Below are 17984 nucleotides of genomic sequence, written 5' to 3' on the forward strand. Positions count from 1 at the left end.
TGGGATCTTGCGGAAAATAAAGCCTTTTCCAGAAGATCCCTTATTCCTTATTCCTACTTTCAAGTAGGAATAAGGGATCTTCCAGAAAAGGCTGTATTTTCCGCAAGATCCCGTCTAGACTGGCGCTTTTCTCAGGCAAAACCCTGAGCCAGAAAAAAGCGGCAGCCATGTTCATGCAAATGCCACGGGGGATATTTAAATCCCCCGCGGCATTTGCAATTCCGAAGTGTCTCATTAGCATCCCTTTTCCGGAAAAGGGTGCCAATGTAGACACAGCCTATTTGCCTCTAGCAATTTTCATACGTTTCGTAAAATTCAAATAAAAGATTAATTCATATTGGGGCTCTACCAAAGAGTGGCCAATTCAGGTGACGCTTGTAGAACACTCCAGTGACTGGGTTGTAAGAAGAATGAATAAGCTAATTTTTCCCCAAATCACCATATAATCCCATGTAAACAACTTTACAGTAATAACAATTAGAACAGATGATCAGGCCTGCATGGAGCATAGGTAATGAAGATGTGCAGAGTTTCATTTCTATAAATAAACTAATCACGTGAGACTTGATGCTTTAATTTAACCCAAATGATAAAATCATATTACATTATTATTATTAAATAATTATTTCATTTGATCCAGGATAAGAACAGATTTTGACTGTTATTTAAATCTGGCCATGGAATATTTTCATTCCAGCATAAAATATTGTTGCTCTCTCTTTCCCCACTTCGACCCACCTTCATTTTCCACTGCTCAAAAAATTGAAAGTACCTGCAGAAAGTCATTTATTCATGTGCTGGAAATGTGGAAAGGAGAGCAAAATTGGTGACGGTTTGAGGAGATTTAATAATTCTTTGAATTTCAAAGAAATGATTTTAAAATTTCAGCGAACCAAAGGAAGAGGAACAAGAATAAAAATCTGGAATGTTTTGACATTGTTATTATTATACAGGCAGTCCCCGGGGTTACGTACAAGATAGGGACTGTAGGTTTGTTCTTAAGTTGAATTTGTATGTAAGTTGGAACTGGTACATATTATAGGGGAAACTCTAGCCAAACATTTCTCCAGAGCTCAGTTTTATTCTCCCACACCTCACTTCCCTCAGTCCTTTATTCTCAAGCTGAGGTGTCTGCTGAGAAAAGCCACTCCGCGTCTCCCGGGTCTGCTTGGGCGGGGCGCTAGCTTCGCGTCTCCCTGGTCTGCTGGGGGGAAGCAGCTAGTGCGGGGTTGCCTCACCCCGTTTGTAAGTAGGGATCCGATGTAAGTCGGATCCATGTAACCCGGGGACTGCCTGTATACAGATTTGTCTGTTGTTCTGCCAAGCTCCTTTTGTGTTTGAACAGATAACAGGCCAAAATGACTAATCATTTTACATTTTAAAAAAATCCTTTTTTCTGTAACACTAGTGAATACATGCCTCCTAGACATTGACTGGTGATCTGATTATTTATGAACTTTCTTCCTTTCAAGAATATTGCCCAAGGTGGAGGTGAGATTTCCCTATGTCTATGGAGGAATCTAGAATGAAAGTGCTGTGACAGAGAAGTATGTGAGAGAAGTCACTTTGCCTTCTCTGTCACAAGCACTGATGCTATGAAAGCTTTTGTCATCTGAAACATGTGTCACTTAAAGGGAGACTGGACATGCACCATACACTTCCAAAAATGTATTAAATATTAATGCTCCAAATGGTGAATGTAGAAGATTGGCTTTTTAAAAGCTTTATGAATTTTCATTTCTTAAGGGATGTTTTATGCCAATGAATTGAAGATAGGTCCTTTTAAGATAGTAGATGTAGCAGTATCATCTCCTTAGTTTACAGCACTAATACGCATCAATTTTTTTAAAACGTGATTTTTAATTTCAATTTGCTTTTTATTTGTCTGTCTATTTCTCCTTCTCTCATAGGTATATTATTCCTGTGGTGCAGTACTGGAATCCATGGAAAGAGGCCTTATTTTATCACCAGGTTTTCCAAATAACTACTACCCAGGGACACATTGTGTTTGGCAGTTTTTCATTCCTATTAGAACCCATCTTATCTTGGAAATTCTTGACTTTGATGTATTTGAGAGCTCAAATGAAGCTCCAGACCCATGGGATGACTTTTTTTCTTCTTCTAAAAGAAACAATAAAGAGATGTTTCCTATTGAAGAAAACTCTGACCGTCCCAGCGCTCTTGCTACTACACAAACCTCTGGTCTGGCAGAAATCTCAAAGGCGAGCCAGAAACATAGCAGCTCAGGAGCCCAGCCAAAGAGTCTTGCTGGCCACTATGATGGATTCCCCGTAACTACCTCCAAAAAAGAAGAATACAAACAAACATATGAAGAAAAACCGTTCAGACAGATGGAAGAACCTAGGGAAATAGCAAAGGTGCATCCAGATGGACTGCCATTCACTGTGGCTGGCAGTACCACTGTTGTGCAGCAAGATATCAGTGGTCTAGAGATGAACAGAGATTTGAAAAGGAAAGTCCTGCTTGCCCACCACATTGCTAGAAGGAGAGATGAGGACAGTGGACAGAGTCAGACTGTATCAACTGTCTTACCAAACATTAGATCCACCACCCAGCAGTTATCTGCAGATGTGTGTCCCCATGATGTATTATATGTTTCTGACCTCATCACATTTTCCTCTCGATTCTGTGGCACAAACTTGCCTTTAAACAAGACCATGGTCTTCAGTTCCTCTCTGGAGATGGTAGAGGTAATTATGGAGCTCATAACTACCACAGACCGTGGGAGGGGCTTTGCAATGCTCTTTGAATACAAGAACATCACAGAAACTAATGTCCTGGATGTAGTGATGCAGGATGAAAAGGAAAGCACAATGATGCTGGCAATAATAACTGGAATAGTTTTCTTTGCCCTGGTTCTTCTGTCTACTCTCTGCATAACTTGCAGGTAAGAAATTCTTGATGATCTAAACTTCTCAGTAGGGATATTAGATATCGGGTAATTGAATAGTCGTGAAACCTCATTAATTCTTATCAGTAACATGACTATTCAGTAGTCTAGGGGTTGGGTCCAGCAGCCAGTGCACTCTGGCCCCACTCCTGAGGAGTCCCCTGTCATTCCACCTTGTTGTGTCTGTCTCAGAGAAAGCAGCTTGGGTACAAGGCAGGAGCCAGTCCTTGAGGGGAGGCAGCAGTGCAGGGTGGCAGTAGGGGTGGCAGCAGCTCCTGTCCACAGGGGTCTGAGCTCTCCACAGACAGAGGCTGCTGTGGAGGGAGTGTGGGCTGCTGCAAAGCAGCCTCTATCTACATGGAGCTAAGACCCCCGCGGACAGGGGCTGCTGGACCACCCTCTGTCTGCAGTGGGCCCAGGCTTGCTACAGACAGTAGCTGCTCCACGGGAAGTGTATCAGAGGCAGCAGCGTGAGGTAGCAGGCAGCCAGTCTGCATAGGAAGCTGATTTTTAAACTGGCTCCCCTAGCAAACCAGCTCCCACCTGGCACCGTGGGAGGTGGAGCAGTTAGGGTTTCCAGGTGTCCGGTATTCTACTGGACAGTCCAGTTTTTGGGCCCTCTGTCCAGTAAAAAAATCCAGACAAAACTGCACATGTGCAGTGTCCGGTATTTCCTGGATTTCTGGCTGGGTGCTGGATGGAAGCATGGCAGTGGCTGGGGGAGTGGCTGGGAGGCGGGGTGCAATCGGTGCTGGGAGTCCTGGCTGCTTCTGATGCCTTGGGGAGGAGGAAAAGCCTTGTCCCTGCTCCTGAGCGCGTGGTGGAGCCGCAGCCGGACTCATTCGCGCTTCTCAGGACTGTGCATGGGACTGACAGTGCCCCGGGATCTGCATGTACCCGTGCTGCCCCGATCCCCTCCCCATCTCCTCCGGCCAGCCATGCTGCCCCTGCCTCCCCATCCCCCAGCCCCTCCCCCCATCGTTCCCCCATCTCCTGTGGCCAGCCATGCTGCCCCCACCCCTCATTCCGAGACAGCCCCATCCCCCTCCCGGGCAGTCCCCTCCCCCCATCAAGTGTGTCCGGTATTTTTTCTAAACCTACCTGGTAACCGTAGGAGCAGTCTCTGTCTGCAGGGAGCTTAGACCTTCCCTCCGCCCCCCCACCAGCAGGGCCTGTTGCCACCCTACACTGCTGCCTCTACTTTAGAGGCAGCAGCATGGGCCAGCAGGCACATGGTCTGCACGGAGAAGTTGGTTTTTAAACTGGTACCGTAAGACACAGAGCAGCCTCTGTCCAGAGGGACCTTGTACATCTGAGAACAGGGGCTCTGCTGCCAGGGACAAGCCTCTGTCTGTGGCCAACCCAGACTGCCACGGACAGAGGCATCTTTGTGGCAGCCTTCCCCATCCCCTCCTCCATGGGAGCAGCCTTTGTCCATGGGGAGCTCAGACCCGCACAGACAGGGGCTGCTGTCACTCTACACTGCTGCTTCTGTATCAGAGGCAGCTGGGCGGGATGGCAGGGAGCTTATCTGTGCAGGGAGATGGGTTTTAAACTGACACTGTGAGAGGCAGAGCAGCCTCTGTCTGTGGGGAGCTTGGGCCTGAAGCAGACAGAGGCTGCTTTAAGGAAGCCTTCCCATTCCTAAAGCACAATCTGCTTTTAAGCTGGCTTCCCTCAGCACAAGCTTCTGATCCCCCACCTCTTGCTGCCTCTGATACAAAGCCAGCAGGAGGGTAGGAAATGTGTGTAATGACAAGATTAACTGATAAGCCTAGGCTTATTGGTTGACATCCCTACTTCTCAGACAGAGCCTGCCTTGAAATCTGAAATATAACTGGTGCGCCATGGTGAAAAGTACAACGAGGGATTTTTTTTAACTTTATTTAATTCAGAACCAAACCCGATTAGATAAACTGACCACCAGAAAAATATATGGCTAAATTCCAGTCTGATGTATTTCTTAATACTATGTATAATTTACTAATATTATTGTAGTATGGTATTTCTGCAAAAAATGATAGCCTTGGCTTTGTATTCTTTTGGCAGCTGTTTTCATAGAATACCAGGACTGGAAGGATCGAGTTCAGTCCCCTGCCCTCATGGCAGGACCAAATACTGTCTAGACCATCCCTGATAGACATTTATCTAACCTACTTTTAAATATCTCCAGAGATGGGGATTCCACAACCTCCCTGGGCAATTTATTCGTATTTGACTACCCTGACAGTTAGGAACTTTTTCCTAATGTCCAACCTAAACCTCCCTTGCTGCAGTTTAAGCCCATTGCTTCTTGTTCTATCCTCAGAGGCCAAGATGAACAAGTTTTCTCCCTCTTCTTTATGACTCCCTTTTAGATTCCTGAAAACGGCTATCATGTCCCCCCTCAATCTTCTCTTTTCTAAACTAAACAAGCCCAATTCTTTCAGTTTACCTCAGACCATTTCTCCAATTTGTCCAGATCATTTTGAATTATGACCCTATCCTCCAGAGCAGTCACAACTCCTCCCAGTTTGGTATCATCTGCAAACTTAATAAGCATACTTTCTATGCCAATATCTAAATTGCAGTCTCCATTTTAATACCTGAGCAGCTAGCATGTGTACTCATCTATCCTGGGCACAAGAAGATCAGAATCAGAAATTTAACCTAAACTTCTGACTTGCTTCTGCTGATAAGTATGAACCCAATGCCAAGTGCCATGTATATCTTCAATTTTGTACATTTGTTTCCTTTTCACTTACTTTCCATTATCTTTTTCTCAAAGAAAAAGTGGGGGGATTGGAAGCTTTTTTGAGTATTCATTTGAACTGAAGTAATGCATTTTGACCCCCAATCCTGGATCAGAACTCCTCCATTGTGCTATGCACCCACACAGACACACAACAAAATACTAGTCCCTCTCCCCAGTAGTGTCCAATCTAAGTATTGTCAGCATGGATATTGTTTCTATATTTTAATTATAACTGTCACTAAAGTTTTAAGGCGACATTACAGGCAGTCCCCGGGTTATGTACAAGATAGGGACTGTAGGTTTGTTCTTAAGTTGAATTTGTACGTAAGTCAGGACTGGCGTCCAGATTCAGCCGCTGCTGAAACTGACCAGCGGCAGACTACAGAAAGCCCGAGGCAGAGTTTCTCTGCCCCGGGCTTCCTGGAATCAGCCGCTGATCAGTTTCAACAGCAGCTGAATCTGGACGCCTGGGACAGAACAGCTGGGGTGCTGCCGGGTAGGTCCCCGCAGCGCCGCACCTCAGCGCTGCGGGGACCAACCCGGTGGCAGCACCCCAGCTGCTCTACCCAGGTGTCCCCAAGTCAGCTGCTGCTGATACTGATCAGCAGCTAATTCCAGGAAGCCCAGGGCAGAGCAACTCTGCCTCGGGCTTCCTGTAGTCAGCCGCTGGTCAGTTTCAGCAGCGGCTGACTTGGGGGCGCCTGGGGCAGAGCAGCTGGGGTGCTGCTGGGTTGGTCCAGTAGCGCCGCTCCTCGGCAGCACCCCAGCTGCTCTGCCCCAGGCGTCCTGATTCAGCCGCTGCTGGTCAGTTTCAGCAGCGGCTGAATCAAGACGCCTGGGGCAGAGCAGCTGGGGTGCTGCCGGGTTGGTCCAGTAGTGCCGAGGAGCGGCGCTGTGGGACCAACCGGCAGTGCCCCAGCTGCTCTGCCCCAGGCGTCCGCGAGAAAAGCCTGGTCTGCTGTGGGGGGGGAGGCACACTACCTGCGACCCCCCCAGCAGACCAGGGAGACATGGGGCAAAGACACAGAGGACCTGGGCGGCAGGACCGTGGTGCGTCTGGACGGTCTCACCACCCGGGTCCTCTGCGGCTTTGCTCCGCGTCTCCCTGGTCTGCTGGGACTCCCTCTATAGCAGCTGGGGGGCCCCCCAGCAGACCAGGGAGACGCGGAGCAGCTTTTCTCGACCCGGAGGACGTGGGCGGCGGGACCGCAGCGCGTCTGGGCGGTCCCACCGCCCCCGTCCTCCGGGGCGAGAAAAGTCCCGTTCATAAGTACGGATCCGACGTATGTCCGATCCGCGTAACCCATGGACTGCCTGTAATCATGATAAAGTTACTTACATTAAATAATAGTTTCCCCCTTCTCTGTCACCTTTTATCCAAGAGTCTCAAAATGTTATGAAAACATTTAATTCTAACATTTCCTATGAGGTAAGTATATCTCAGTATACTCATTTTAAAGATAGGGAAAATTGGGGAACAGAGATTAAGGACCACATTGTGTCATTTAATCTTCTGGAGGAAGACCTTATACCAAGATAAATTCAGGATTTCTAGTTCCCAGGTCCCTGCTTTAACCAACCATTAAAATTTTTTGAGTTATCTGAGAACTAAAGCAAACCCAAGTCACCTCTATCAGTGTTTATTTTTCTTTCTCTGCTCTATTATCTTTTTTCTATTCTTAGATTAATGTTGTACAACAAGCAGGTGGATGACTGTTTAGGAATGATAAGTATCCGAAGGGACACCAAAGTCAGAATGAACTTCAGAACATTTCAGAGTGCCACATGCCTGGCTGCTCTTTGGATGGGCCTGTAACAGTTATAGGAAGCTACAATAGAACCTCAACTTTATGAATCCCCATATAAATGATCAGTTATACAAACCATTTTTCCTTGATGGGGGAGGAAGCCACAATAAAAGTAATATTGATGACAAGCAAGTCAATATGCCTTCACATTCTGATGCCTTCAGCGCACTAATTTGCAGTGGTTTGAGTGATAAGAAAAAAACAATGAAGGACAGCATATTGCAATTTATGGTCTGGACACACTGTAATTTTGAGATGTTGTCTTATGAACTAAGATTTTTATGAACTCCTCAAAATCCCAAATTAATTAGTAAAATAGGGATTAAATTAAATAGCTCTATATAGGTCATCAAACCTTTGACTCATGCCTCCTCTATCAAGTGGGAGGCATATCAGTGTTATCCTATAACAAGTAGCATATTCTTCCTGGAGTGGGTTTAATATTCTATGCCCTGCAGAAGAATGTTTTTTCTTTTGCTGCATATTGAAATTGAAAAATCTAGTCTTATTTCTGCTTTTCCTCAAAATCTCTTTGTTCAGAAACTTCTTTTTGTTCTTAACAAATTGAAAATGAAACAAAATTTTGGTATGATTTCCTCCCTTATCCAAATAAACTTATCTGAAATCTAGCTTTTTTTGCAAGGTATTTTGGTTGTGACAAAAAAAGTCCAACAAATTGTATTCCTTGTACAGATCCTCTGCAACAACAGAATTCAGATTTCCAGAGCAGCATTCAACTATCTTAAATAAGAAACTGTCTTTTTTCTTCTTCCCTTGAAATTCTCTGCCTAATTCATGATGATATACCTTCCAGTTTCTGTAACAAACAAAGCCAGGGTCCTGGAGACAGTTTCCATTACTGCACATCTCTGATTCCTCATCAGAGCAAGGCTATCTTGACAATATAGTTAAAAAAGTCATATGCTCATGTAATTAAAAATTGTATCATTACCATGCATATGGCAAAGGGGGCCAAATTACAGTTGTATAGACTTTGAAACATTTTAATGTTTTTAACTGTGTGTGTGTGTGTGTGTGTGTGTGTGTGTGTAAAATGTCTCCTTAAGATTGCAAAATTTTCAAAGAGCTTTTGATAATATTCAAGAATTTGTGATAAGACTTACTTTTATTGTGTTCCTATTGGAGGGTGAGTCCCTGGATATGCTGAATAGATTCAAAGTATATTCGACAGCCACACTACATTTAAACAGATATACACAAGGTGATTAGGTTTAAACATAATCTTCTCTGCTATAAATGGACATTCCCATCTTCAGAATCCAGCTGTTATTTTGTATTGCTTAGCAAACTAAATCTTGCAACACTTTAAGAGTTAGACACATATCTAGACATAGTCCATCTTAAAGGACCCCAATTAATACAAAAGTTAGACTTCACAGTTTTGCCTGCTCTTAAATAGTTTGTATACAATAGAAAAATACTACAGTCTACATATGTTTTTTTTTTATTTTTAAGCTCTTGCCAGGTTTTTTTGTAATTGTTTCCCTTGCTATAATAGCAGTTACAGCTCATATTGGGCCACATTCCAATACAGTACTCTCTCATTTTGAGTAGAATGTTACTCCTTAAGTACTACCAATAATTTCAGTGGAACTTCTTCAGGTGTAATATAATAATCAGCACGAATGGGTGAGGGTTGTAAACCATGGATTTGGCTTTCAGACCACTTGAAAACACTAAGCCTGTTTTGAAAGGCAACCCTATATTTAAAGATACAGTTGCAACAGATATGGTTCTGATGGTAAGAGGCAGACTGTGTTTTAATTGGCTTTTCCAACCAGGATGTTTTTAAAATGGGAAATTAGCTGGATGCTAACACATGAATTACAAAATTTTAATTTCTTTAAAATATAGTTATTGTGAGCGTATCTCATCATGCTTACTGAACTAAAGTTGCAGGAAATAATTGTCCCAGATAGCTTGACTCCTGCATCTTTGCATTGATGTGGTTTCCGGGAAAATTGCCTTCTTTAAGTTAGGCTGTAGATTTGTATTTTTAAAGCCATTTCCTATCTTGCTTATCTGTACTCATGTGCAGCTCTTCCTCCCTGTCTTTCAGGGGATAGGCTATTTTGAGCATATGCTGATTTCTTGTCAAACTCGTATGCATGAGTGAAACATGATGCTTGTGAAAGTGAGGTCTCACAGTGCTGATTAAGCCAATTTATATAGTACTGGCAGATGCTCTGTAAGATTTTTTTTCTTCCTGTTCTGTCTATGCACCTCCAGTATATTAATCTGGGGCTTATTTTGATAAGAGCTTTCCAGTGCTATTCACCTATATTGGTATATGCGGATGAGGAGTAAAATTATGTGATAGCCATTAAGCACATCAGAAATTTGCCTCAGAATGAGACCACCAAACTTACTTCTAATTTTCTATGGCCTAAATTAGCCCCCTTTTTGGTTCTCTCTCCGGGAAATGTTTATCAGTCAAATTTAAGAGAGAGGGGGACTGACTCCAAATCAAGGATGGGAAAATAAGAAGGAACATGCCCACACTACAGAGTTTGGGGAAAGGTCAAATCTAGATTGATTAAAAAGGTGGTTTTGAATTTCAGAGTCCTTCCTGAGCCCATTATGTGGAGAAGTGCCTGCTACATGGTTATAAGGATTTGATCTGGGGTATCAGTTTAGATCTATCTTCTATAATGAAGCTGGCCACCGAATTACAGCAGGGGGGCTGAGAGCCATTGGACCTGACCATAAACACTTTCTATGATGGAGACCACTACAAGCTGTACCCCCAGAACCCATAGTTCCAGCAGCTATGCATTACCCAGAGCATACCAAAGTTCAAAATTAAGGACAAGGTGGTTTTTTACAGAAATTATGGCAATGTCCTGTACAGCCCATAATGGCAGATACTGTCCCTGAGAGCATCCAGTTAGTGCACAGGTAAGAGACCACTCTAGGAGGCTCTCTGATGAGGCAGGACATTCAGAAACAGGATTAGTTCTCAGAGGAATTACACTTGCTCTGACTGGAATGTGCTGTTGCAGAGGAAACCTCAACAGAAGCTACTAATAATAAACCTGAAGACTGTTTTCTAAACTTGTCCTCTGCCTCCCTTTCTCTCCACTCCACCTGCTGCTCTGATATTGGAGCAAGTGGAAGATTAGCTGTGTTATGCTTTCCCCACCTCATCCCCTTTTCTTAAGCTGCCACTGTTGCTCAGCTAGAAGTAGCAGGCTCTGCCTTGCCAATGGTAAAATGACACGGGACAGGCTTGGCACCCGGCATCATCTGGCACTGGAGTCATCTGCAGTGCCAGCCCAGGTTGAGTCCATTCAGCCAGAGTGAAGCTCTCTGGGGAGACTCCAAGTTTCTGCCACACTGTTGCTTTTGTTTAGTGTTTGGGGAGGGAATGAAAGAGTCAGTTGTTAGATGGCCAATAATTCTAATTACTTTTGGCCAGGAGGCCTGGCTTGAGTAGCAAGGGGGGTTATTTTCTTTCTCAAGCCCCCAGGAACAAGAGACATGTTCACCTTATTTAATTTTAATCATGCCCAGTGCAATAAGACTTTTGCTCAATGGTTGCAGCTCATGGGGAAGTGGCATTTTATATTGGTGAACACTGCCAAAGAGCTGATTCTTATTATCGCCCCATAATTTACAACTATTTCACACGAAGGGAAGCCTTTTACTCCCACCTTTCCCCACAGACACTGATTTAAAGGTTAATACCCTCCCTGTATTGCCAGCTGGTGGGCAGAAATGAAGTTGCCGTATTTCATCCAACACAAGACCCACATAATGACTGGACAGGATATAAAGCAGGACTGACCAACTGGTTGCCAGGTAGCATTTCTGACTGCTGTAATATGTTTCTGGGGAATCTGACTGACCTTTTAGAGTGTTCTAAAAACAGAATGGTTATCTGCCAAGTGCTGCAGCTTTGTGCTGGGTACAGAACCCAAGAAGCCCCTTTCTCCTTGCCTGCATGTCATTGACCATTAGTTAGCCCAGGAACGGGCAAAAACCTCTCAGCAGGCTAGATCCGACCCGCCTTGGGCTTTGATCTGGGCCGAGAGGCAATTACAGGCCCCATCCCCTAATTACAGGCCCCACTGAGGGTGGAAAGGAGCTTAGCCCCACCTGTCCACCCCCTGTGCTGCTGCTGGAGAGGAGGTAGTGCTGGGTCTGAGGCTTCTCAACAGGGCCACAGATCTGGGGCTGGACCTGGAGACTGGCAGTGCTGCTGCCGTGGCTGCTTCTGGGGGTGGCTCCTGGCCACGATAGTGGCGTCACCACCTCACCTCCGGAATGGCCTAAGGCCATGTTGCTGCAGTGCCTTCGAGGCTGGCCCCAAGCTATTGTAGTGACACCACTGGGGCGGCCTGTGGATGCAGTGCCTCCAGGGCAGCCTGTGGCCTTGGGGCCAACTGTGTGGCTGTAGCAGCAGCACCTCCAGCCTCTCGGGTGGCCTATGGCCTTGGCCCAGCCCCTGATCATATGGCTGTGGCAGTGGTGTTTCTGGTCTCCAGGACTGCATGGCCGCGGCAGCAGGACCTCACTCCGGGGCAGCTGGGACAGTGTGGCTGCAGTTGTTGTTGCAAGGAAGCACAAAGCCGAGTAAGGTTTCCCCTCATGCCCAGACCCCCTTACCCTCATCCCAATCCCATCACTACCTTCTCCTCCAAGACCCAGCACTCTCACCTTCTCCGACACCCTCCCTTGTTCTTGCATCTTCTCTCCTAGACACACACTGCACCCTCCCTTGTCCTGCTCCCTCCACCTGGCCAGACACCCTACTCCCAACCTGCTTCTGCACCCCAGCTCCCTCACAGATCCTGCACCCCATCCTTATCCTACTTGCTGGCAGCCCTGTCTCGCACACCGTACCCCTCATTTTTGTCCCTACCCCAGAGCCTAAGGAGGGCCGAAAAAATAAGTAAATCTGGTCTATAGGAAGCCCTGAACCTCAATTTCCCTCTTCCCTTCCTCTTACCCCGTGAGGCTGGGGCACCAGAGGAGTGAGGTGTCTCAATTGGGGCCACATTAGTGAGTGTTGGGGGGTTTTGGAGGAGATTTTGCTTCTCATTTGTGTGGTCCCCAACTGATTTTTTTGTGGGTCAGTGATCCCAGACCTGAAAAGGATTCCTCATCCATCCCATAAATAATACATGGAAATCTTTTGTGTTGGACATAATATTTTACTTTATTTAAAATGAAATTTGATAAACTAACACGAGAAAGTTAAAATGCTTAATCTGTTTCATAATTTCATTAAACTGTTCTTACTAGCTGCAGCTGGTTCAGAAAATAAGATTACCTTACCCAGCACGGTAGTTCTCAAGCCCGCCCCTTCTGCCCGAGGCCCCACCCTTTCCGGGTTGGCCCGCAGCCACTTCTGAAATTATTGGCCACCCATGGGTTAGCTCATAGTTCTACACGTTGGTTCTTTCCATTAAAGGTAGCTATTGCTACTTCAGCAAAGTCTGTCTGGGCTGGGAAAAAGTTGCCTTTTCAAAAGTTTCTACAGAAAATTACAATTTCAGAAAAAAATACCACCCGTAATTTTTCCTTTAAAAGCTTTGATTCAGAAATGGTATTTTTGTGCCTCACATGAGCTGAAGTCTGGGGTTATAAAGCATCATTCTACACTGTGGATGGGGCTACCTGGCCGGACTAAATTTCCCATGATGCACCATGGTCTCCTTGTTGCTAAGTTGCTGCAATGCATCATGGGAGATGTAATCTCAATGGATAACCAGGCCCAAAAAGAAGAATAGGGGTATGAGGAACTGTGGCATCATTTCTGAATTTAAATTTTTTTTGAGGAGGGGGGAATTTTCTGGACAAAAGATTACTTTTTCAGGTATTAATTTCATTTTATTTTTATGAACAGTCACACATTTCTGTGGAAAGCAACTTCTCTTTCCCCACAAAATTTAGTTTAGTCAAAAACCCAATTTTCCACTAAAAAAGTTTCCACAAACACTTCAGCCAGCCCTAGTTAGTATTTTGCCTGTATTACATCAGTACTTTAGTCTTGAGTAGCACAGGGGCACTCGTTTTTTTAGTTGCCTAATAGATACTGCAGTTATTCCTCTATATTTGGAAGAGGAAATATCTGCGGTATTTTGAATACTGTGGTGTGGTAGCTGCTAGTGAATGTTGACTTTATAATAGTCACCACTGCGTGAGCCCGTTAAATCATTTACTCTTTCCACTTGTGTGTATAACAGTTCATTCAGAGGAAAGTGGGCTACAGAAAGGGATCCTATATTAATTGCTTGGCTCTCTAAAGCAAAAGAATTGTCTGTTTGAAAACAAAAGCCATACTTCTCTGGCTTTCCTCAGCCCCAAATATGCTGGCTCACATAGGACAAAGTGTTTGCTTTACTAAGGGCAAGTCTAAACTACATTCCTCTTCCGAAAGAGGAATGTAAATGAGCCCGATCGAAAATGCAAATGAAGCGCAGATTTACAAATCTCACACTTCATTTGCATAATTGTGTGAAAGCACTTTTTCGAAAAACCCTTTGATTCAGAAATGGTATTGTTGTGTCCCCTTTTTCAAAAGAACCCATACACATTTTTTCAGGTTCTTGCATCTTCTCTCTAGACTCCGGTTTCTTTTTCGAAAAACCCTTTATCGAAAAAGCACTCTCATGTGATTATGCAAATGAAATGCGAGATTTGTAAATCTGCGCTTCATTTCCATTTTTGATCAGGCTCATTTACATTCCTCTTTCAGAAGAGGAATGTAAGAGGGGTTATATGGTAAATGGATAGAACACTGGTTTGGGACTCAGGAGATGCAGGCTATATTCTTGTTCTGCCACTGGTCTGCTAGGTGACCTTGGGCAAGTCACTTCCTTTCTAGGGCTATGTCTAGACTGCAAAGAAAAGTCGGGAAAGATATGCAAATTGTGAATTGCATTTTGTGTTTCTTTTTCCGTTTTTCTTTCAGAAGAGGCTTTTCCGAAATTTGGACCATCTACACGGGGCCAAATTTCAGATAATCCTCTTCTTTAGGCACATCCCTTCTTCCTTGTAAAATGAAGATTACAGGGATGGCAAAAGAATGCACCTGCTTTTTTGGAAATTGTTCCAAAAAAGTGGACATGTTCCTTGGATGCGGCAGAGCTTTTCTGCAGTGTAGACATAGCTTAGGGCTCAGGTTCCCTTTTTTAAATTTGCAATAATGACACAGACCTTCCCAGGAAAACATGTCAAGAGCTACCAATGAAAAGTTCTATATGAGAGCTTGCTAGTATTAAAACAAGGAGGCTTGTTTTTTCAGACCAGCTAAGTAACTGAGATTTTTATATTTGGTATTAATATATACCTTTTACTCAACATTATGGCAAGGCAAAACTAATAAACTGGGAGTTATTCTAAACTTACATACATTTGTGCTCCACTGATCATTGTTATTTGAATTTTAAGAGACCATAACTCAAGAGACACATAGAGGTGACTTTCTTTGGATCTTGGAGGTTTTCTATGGGATTTTTTTTTTAATTATGGTTCAAAGAGGTTAAAAAAGACTCCTCCTGATAAGTCTGCTGCCACCCTCCATGTAACTGTGTAACCACTGAAATTTACAGCGGTTATATGGTTACTTAATTAAACAAATTTTAACATCCCTAATGCAAATTGATCTTTCTTCAAGCCCAAGAAGACACTCTAGGTATAAAAGGAAAGTTGGCCCCAGGATTGGTTTGATGAAAGTGACAATGAAATTGAAAAGATGCTCAAGCTGCATGTTGCGAATCATTAAGAAAGGGGTAGCTAATAAGATACAAAATATCATATTGACTCTACATAAATCCATGGAACACCTCTCACAGGATTTTTAGGGTGTCCCCTGGGAACTTTCCAGCCTGGGCTGTCTCTTGCAATGCTTTGCTAGTGACAAGCAGCCAACCCCTTCCCGTTCTGTCATTATTTAGCACAACTATATGTGAAGCCCCACACCCAGATGCTAGATTGCATGAATGCTCCCAGGCCACTCATAAATCTCTCAGAATAAAGCAACAGCTAAATTCTGCCCCCATCCTCCTGCTCCCAGTATTGTACCTCAGGAATACACCATCTAATGTATTAATTAATTCATTATTTCATCAATGGAAAGTGGATATACACCTGCTTTTGTAAAGCTCCTGAGAAACTGTACCAGACATTCCAGGCAAAATCACTGGTAAAGATGAACAGTAACACAATTTATTGCCTTCTCAGTAACTATGCATGATAGGCAAAAAGTCAAAGTAGTTACAAAAAATATATACGCACACAATCTAAACTCTTAACCCTATTAGACTGGGCAATAACTAGATTAAGCAGTTTTTCCTACCCCACTGAATATTTCTGCCCTTTATATACAGGCTTTAAACTTGGACCAGTCTCCTCTCTGGAGTCTTTAGTCTTCCAGTGTCCTTGTTGTTTGCAGCATAGGTGGGAGCAGGAGAAAGTTTCAGCATGTGGTAGTGTGTTCTGTTTTATACCCTCAATCCCATGTGCATGGAGAGCACAAGCAAAGGCATGTCTGGGGGGCATCACTAAGATCCCTGGTGACCTCATGCAGGTGAGTCATAGCATTGTAGTCCCCTTGCTGGTAGGGTTGCCAGATGGTTTCAACAAAAATACCGGGCACACTTGACATTACATCACAATCAATATTACATCTTATTTAGAAAATACAGACATTTCTATTTTCTCACTTATATTTTCTCAATTTGTTTCCCGAACAGAAAGCTGAAATACTGGACTGTCCAGTTCAAAACCAAACACCTGGCAACCCTGCTTGCTGGACAATGGCTGTTGATGGGATTTTTGTCGCCCTGACTGCGTGTTGGTTATTTTCCTTACCTGTTGCCTCTGGAGTATTTTTCAAGTATCTAAAAGGATGTTACAAGGAGGAGGGAGAAAAATTGTTCTCCTTGGCCTCTGGTGATAGGAGAAGAAGCAATGAACTTAAATTGCAGCAAGGGAGGTTTAGGTTGGATATTAGAAAAATCTTCCTAACAGTCATGGCAGTTAAACACTGGAATGAGTTGCCTAGAAAGATTGTGGAATCTCCATCATTGGAGAGATTTACGAGCAAGTTAGATAGGCATCTATCAGGGATGGTCTAGATCAGGGATGAGGAAACTTTTTTAGGTCGGGGGCTGTTATTCCACAGAAAAGTCAGTTGGGGGCTGCAGAAAAAAACCTCTCACTGATAAAGCTCCTGACTGAGGAAAAAGACACTTTCCACATTTCCCTCACACACCAGAGCTTAGGATAGCCCAGACCAGTAGATTTTGTGTGCTCCAACCCCACAAAAGGCTCCAGACCTTAAGCTCCCCATCCCTGATCTAGATGGTGCTTGGTCCTGCCATGAAGGCAGGGCACTGAACTTAATGACCTCTCAGGGTCCCTTCCAGTATACTGATTCTGTGATCTGGCTGGCTTCTCAACTTACTGCATGTTTTAGTGACAACCATACAACACAATTCTCCTAACTTCATATGCACTAAAGAAATATGTATTTAGATAGAGCAGTGGGTTTCTGCCATTCATAACCTTTCCCCAGTACCATGGCATGCTTTGACTGCAGGATCACATAAAAATGGGGAATACACTATGTGGGGGTACAGAATGCTCTCCCATGGTACAAAATGTTACAACACCACATCTTGAATACTTCATTCAGATGTGATCACCCTATCCAAAAAAAGATATACTGAAATTGGAAAGGCTCAGAAGATGGCAACAAATGATGTATGGAATGGCTTCTGTATGAGGAGAGATTAATAAGACTATGACTTTTCAGATTGGAAAAGAGATGACAAAGGGAAATATAATAGAGGTCTATAAAAACATAATTCATCTGCAGAAAGTAAATAAAGGTTATTTATTCCCTCTCATAATACAAAACCATGGGGTCACCAAATGAAATTAATAGGCAGCAGGTTTAAAACAAACAAATGCAAGTATGTTTTTTACACAATGCAGCCTGTGGAACTCCTTGCCAGAGGATATTGTGAAGTCTTAAGACTATAAGGGTATTTCTACAGTAGCCACCCTAGTCCAAACTAGGGTGGTTAATGTAGTCATTCGAACTTACAAATGAAGCCCGCGATTAAAATATCCCGGGCTTTATTTGCATGTTCCCGGGCCCGCAATTTTTAAATGCCCAGTAATTTGGACTCCCTGCCCACGGCTACACGCGGCATGGACTAGGTAATTCAAACTAAAGCCCCTAATTCGGACTACCATTACTCCTCATTGCGTGTAGCCGTGGGCAGGGAGTCTGAACTACCAGGCATTTAAAAATGGTGGGGCCCAGGAACATGCAAATAAAGCCTGGGATATTTTGATCCCGGGCTTCATTTGCAAGTTCAAATGACTACATTAGCCACCCTAGTTCGAACTAGGGTGGCTAGTGTAGACATACCCTAACAGGGTTCAAAAGAAGAATTAGATAATTTCATGAAGAATAGGTCCAGGATGGGCAGGGATAGTGTTTCTAGCCTCTGTTTGCTATAAGCTGGGAATGGGCAACGGGATGGATCAC

The 17984-nt window shown here is 44.0% G+C and overlaps 1 protein-coding gene across 1 annotated transcript in view; it reads left to right on the forward strand.

The window, feature by feature from the left end:
• LOC102456507 (uncharacterized) overlaps nt 1-17984 on the forward strand; it is an 84019-nt gene that overhangs the window by 39836 nt on the left and 26199 nt on the right. Inside the window, exon 2 of the mRNA XM_006134607.5 lies at nt 1911-2908. Within this exon, the coding sequence (XP_006134669.4) occupies nt 1911-2908 (998 nt within the window). The remainder of the gene's footprint in view (nt 1-1910; nt 2909-17984) is intronic.

Source organism: Pelodiscus sinensis, chromosome Z, assembly GCF_052426305.1.
Source record: "Pelodiscus sinensis isolate ZL-2025 chromosome Z, ASM5242630v1, whole genome shotgun sequence".
In the NCBI taxonomy this organism is placed as follows: Eukaryota; Metazoa; Chordata; order Testudines; family Trionychidae; genus Pelodiscus; species Pelodiscus sinensis.